Source organism: Trachinotus anak, unplaced genomic scaffold (genome assembly GCF_046630095.1).
Source record: "Trachinotus anak isolate AG129_WGS33_773 ecotype Australia unplaced genomic scaffold, CSIRO_AGI_Tana_v1 ptg000006l, whole genome shotgun sequence".
In the NCBI taxonomy this organism is placed as follows: Eukaryota; Metazoa; Chordata; class Actinopteri; order Carangiformes; family Carangidae; genus Trachinotus; species Trachinotus anak.
This window is the reverse complement of record NW_027273857.1, coordinates 847,501-851,753: the sequence shown is the minus strand read 5'-3', so window position 1 is coordinate 851,753 and position 4,253 is coordinate 847,501. Positions and strand designations below refer to the sequence as shown.

At 49.6% G+C, this 4,253-nt stretch overlaps 1 protein-coding gene across 1 annotated transcript; it reads right to left on the bottom strand.

Annotated features, from left to right (window-relative positions):
- Positions 1–549: 549 nt before the first annotated feature.
- On the bottom strand, positions 550–3,784 carry LOC139622345 (mid1-interacting protein 1-B-like). The gene is made up of 3 exons (XM_071479593.1): positions 3,640–3,784; positions 2,780–2,918; positions 550–2,647 (listed from the first exon to the last, which is right to left on the bottom strand). The coding sequence occupies exon 3, from the start codon at positions 2,613–2,615 to the stop codon at positions 2,148–2,150; it is 468 nt and encodes a 155-aa protein (XP_071335694.1). The 5' UTR covers positions 2,616–2,647; positions 2,780–2,918; positions 3,640–3,784; the 3' UTR covers positions 550–2,147.
- Between the last annotated feature and the right edge of the window lie 469 nt (positions 3,785–4,253).

Sequence of the window (4,253 nt, the reverse complement as noted above, 5' to 3'; positions counted from 1 at the left end):
GCTAACACCTAAAGTGAAGACTCAAAGGCGCTAAGAAACAGGTGACAAGTGTCTCACTGAATATCTCCGGCTGTTAGACAACTGGCTGGTGATTCTAAGAGCGCGGGTTTGATTCCTAACGGGTTCGTTGAGTTTCTTAAGTGAAATTTCACAGGCCAGATGGAAGAGTGGCCGTTCGTTCTGAGGACTTAAGACTCAGTGAACTTTGAAGTCAAACATCCAAATGTAGAGTCAAAAGTGCCCAGAGACCAGGTGTCAGCAGGAAGGGTGGTGCAGTGGTGAGGTGGCCAGTCAAGGGAGTGCTGGTTCAAATCCCCACTGTGGCCAGTACCTGCAAGGTCACCTGGAAGGAGTTGGGGTAGAGAGGTAGCTAGGATAGGATAGGTGAGGGGGGGGGGGGCAGAGCAGCATAGATTAGAAAAGGGAAGTAGGACTCCAGGGGTACATGCATAAAATCTCCTCCTCCCCACCTTCCTCTCTCTCCCTGCAGGGGGAGTTGCCCCCCCCCCCCCCCCCCCCCCACTATTATTTACCAAAACACCAAACTTTTCATCAAAACCTTTAATTGCCAAGTTGGACATGAAACAGAAAAATGCATCGCTCTGTGGAAGTTATATTATTATTTTTTATGCACAGGTACAGAAATCCTTCAGTTTTTACAGAGTTTTTACAGAGATGTCATCAACCACGAAGCACAGTCATTTCTTTTATTAAAGATTCATGAAGGTTACAGCTGCGTCTTCTTATTTTTGTTAATTTCTGATTCTGCTTTAAATCGTTTCAGTTGAAGATTAATTTGTTGAACTTCATCCTTCAATAATCAGATATTGTTTGTGTTTTGATGCTGTTTAATAGACAAAAATGTATTTCAGTATTTATTTTAAATCCAGGAAAATCTAGCTGAGGTTTTGAATGAGTTACAGGCACGAACTCAGCCAATGAAATCAGCCCATGGAGCTTCAGAAGGTTGTTGAGAGCCTGACAAACACCAAACTCCTGACAGCTTTCTAACACTCGAACGTGGAGCTGAAGCGAGTCAGGAAGCGGCGTGAGAACTGATGAACTGTTTGAGTTCACTGTAAAGCAGCAGGTATTAGAGAAGCTGGAACCAAAGTCGTCACTGAGGTGAACTAATCTTTTCAGTTTTACCGGACTGAGAACATTTCTGTCAACAAATAAACTCAAGGGCCAAAATGAACCACGGTTGATTTCAACAGAGCAACACATCACCTTCATCACTGATCATTTTCCACTCGTATCATATGGATTAGAAACCATTCAAGTGTCTCAGTGTTCTCCTGTGTATTTATGATGACCATTTGAAGCAGGTCAGGGAGTTTTACTGGGAAAATCAAGAACTTAAACCAGATTGTGCATCAGCAGCTCCAAACAGATATTAAACCAACGATGAGTTAAAGTCATCATAGTTTCCCAGCAAAGCGGAGCTGGTTCGACTCTGCAGAGGCTGAAAGCCGAGCAGGTTTCCCCCTCAGTGTGTTTGCATAGTTTTGAATTTACATCAGGAAATGAAGGACGTCCAGAGAGAGGACAAACAAACAACGACAGACATATACCCTGAAAACATAGTGCAAACAGCCCGAAGAAAAACAACCAGACACCCATTCAGTGTCTTCACAAACAGTCAGACAAACACCTGGAGAAGATATCAGCAAATATCAGCAGATATCTCTTTTTTTCCAGTTTTTGTCTGATTTCACCCCTCAGTCCCTTTGTGATCTTTTTTTTTTTTTTTTTAACAAACCACACTGGTGTTTTTACATGTTATAGTTCATTACCTCCAAAAATGAATTAACTCCTTCTCTGTCTTGGAAAATTAATTTGAGGAACTTGAAACTTGCAGCAGAGATAATGAAGTAAAATCAGAGTTTCACAGACTAGTTTGGTTTAAATTTTCAGTCTGTTGCAGCAGCCGAGAGAAAACTGCCGACAGCTCCTTTACATTCAAGGACACTCTGACATGAATGTTTGGTAAACGGCTGCTGATCATCATCAGAGTCAACCCCAGACAGCAAACACTGAGAAAGTTAATCTATCACATTTAAAGTGGCGTCTGTATTTTGGTACATGAGTAATTAATGAACTAAACGTGTTTAAAGCGCCGTGTGGTTGTGGGCGGCTGGAAACGCTCAGTTCCCGCAGCCGATCTCCTCCTTGTAGCGGTTCGTGAGCATGTTGGCCTTGAGCGTCAGTTTGGACAGAACCGCGTGGAGTCCGTTCAGGTGGTAATGGAACTGTTTCTCCAGGTCGTCCTCCTCCGCCTCCACCCGCGACACCTCTGCCACACCCGCTCTCTCCTTGCCCCTCCCATCACCCTGCAGGACGCCCCACTCGATGTTGTTGCGGATGGACTTGAGCAGGATGTAGGAGCTGTACATGTCAGAGTCCTGGTGGAAGTAGGGGGTGTCGTTGGCAGCGGCAGCGGGGTCGTCGGCGGTCCTCACCGCCTTCACGTCCCCGCCGTGGTCCAGCGGGACGTCCCGCAGCAGGCTGGGCACCATCACCGTCTGGTCCATGTTGTTGACGGCGCCGATGAAGCGGTTCATGGCGTTGAAGAGTGAGTTCTTCTGGTTGTGGGAGTCAGGGATCTGCATCATGGTGAGCCAAGCCGAAGCCTTTTTCTCAGCACCTGCCACAGTCGGGACAAACTTAGCCCAGTTAAGCTCTTTAGAGGATTATTGAGGCCGCAGCCAGATCCTGGGTCAGGTCTTAACTCGCTGCTGACCCCAGGAGCTGCACCAGGTTACACCGCTGCACTCACCACTGCAACATGGACCGAAGGGCTTCAGGCTTCAGTTTTACTGTGAAAGCTCAGTGTCCCTGCCGGGGACGGACAGCGTCTCCTGCTGCAGGACTCCAGCCGACCGTTTCACCCCAGGGCTCAAATAACAGGAAACATCCTGCAATAAAACCACAGATAAACAACATGAGGCTGGAGGCGTTCACAGGTTCAGCAGCAGGTCGAGCATCTCCAGACCCAGGTCCAGACCAGGTCCAGACCCGGTCCAGAGGACTGAGGAACCAGGAAGTCTCTCTGCTGGCACCGGCAGGCTACAAGGCTAACGCGATTAGCAGGCGAGCTAACAGAGTGTTCTGCAGGTGTGGACAGGTGTGAACAGGTGTGAACAGGTGTGGACAGGTGTGAACAGGTGTGAACGCTCCTGTGGTTCATGTGAGCAGCTCTTCTACAGCTGCTTCCATTATCGGACAGCCCGCCCCCGGCCTCAGGCTCCGTTTCCCCCAAACTCCGTCAAACACCAGCGTCCGAGTTCTCTTGGTTTCCTAACCCTGAAATCAAAGACCTGCCCCGGAGCCGCTCGCTGTCCGGGTCCGTCCCGGTAACAGCACCGGGTGACGGGGTCCCACACCGGGAGTGGCGGCTTCAGCGTTTCCGGGTTTTTAATCGTTTTCTGTGCAGAAAATAAAGATGAATTCTCGCGGTGTCCGATAACGGAAGCAGCTGGACGGATAACCGAGCGAGCGTGAGTGAACCCGCCCGTCGCTGCGTCTGTCTCGGTTTAACGGTGCTTCAGCGGTCGGTGTGGGAACCGTCCCCCCGGGAACTACCGGGGCCGTGCCCTGCGTGGGGAGAAGCTGGGTGTCGGTGTCCGGTGAGCTCACCGTGGGTCGGCCGTGGTTCCTCGGTCGCACCGGTGTGAGCCGTCCTCCTGCCCGGGAACCGTCCGAGGGCGCGCTGGGTGGCGGCGGTCCGCGGGACGGGGCGGGGACTGTCAGGGAAGACAGCCAATCACAGGGGAGGAGCCCTGTGACGTCATGCAGAACGTCAGCAGATGCTCCAGTACAGAGAGAATGATCCCGACCAGTCTGTGTCTGTCCGGAGGTGTCAATAAAGGTTGGAGGAAAAGTTACAGGAGCCTGTTGGTCTCCTGAAGACAGAGTCCCTGTCTATGACTGTGTTAATTCAGGTGGTGATGATGATGATGATGGTGATGGTGGTGATGATGGTGATGATGGTGGTGATGATGGTGGTGGTGATGATGATGATGATGATGATGGTGGTGATGATGATGATGATGCTGATGATGATGATGATGATGATGGTGGTGATGATGGTGATGGTGATGATGATGGTGATGATGATGATGATGATGATGATGGTGGTGATGATGGTGATGGTGATGATGATGATGGTGGTGATGATGATGATGATGATGATGGTGGTGATGATGATGATGATGCTGATGATGATGATGATGATGATGGTGGTGATGATG

Bases quoted from the DNA above. Each gene is read 5' to 3' on its own strand.
- LOC139622345 (XM_071479593.1), bottom strand. From the start codon at position 2,615: ATGATGCAGATCCCTGACTCCCACAACCAGAAGAACTCACTCTTCAAC.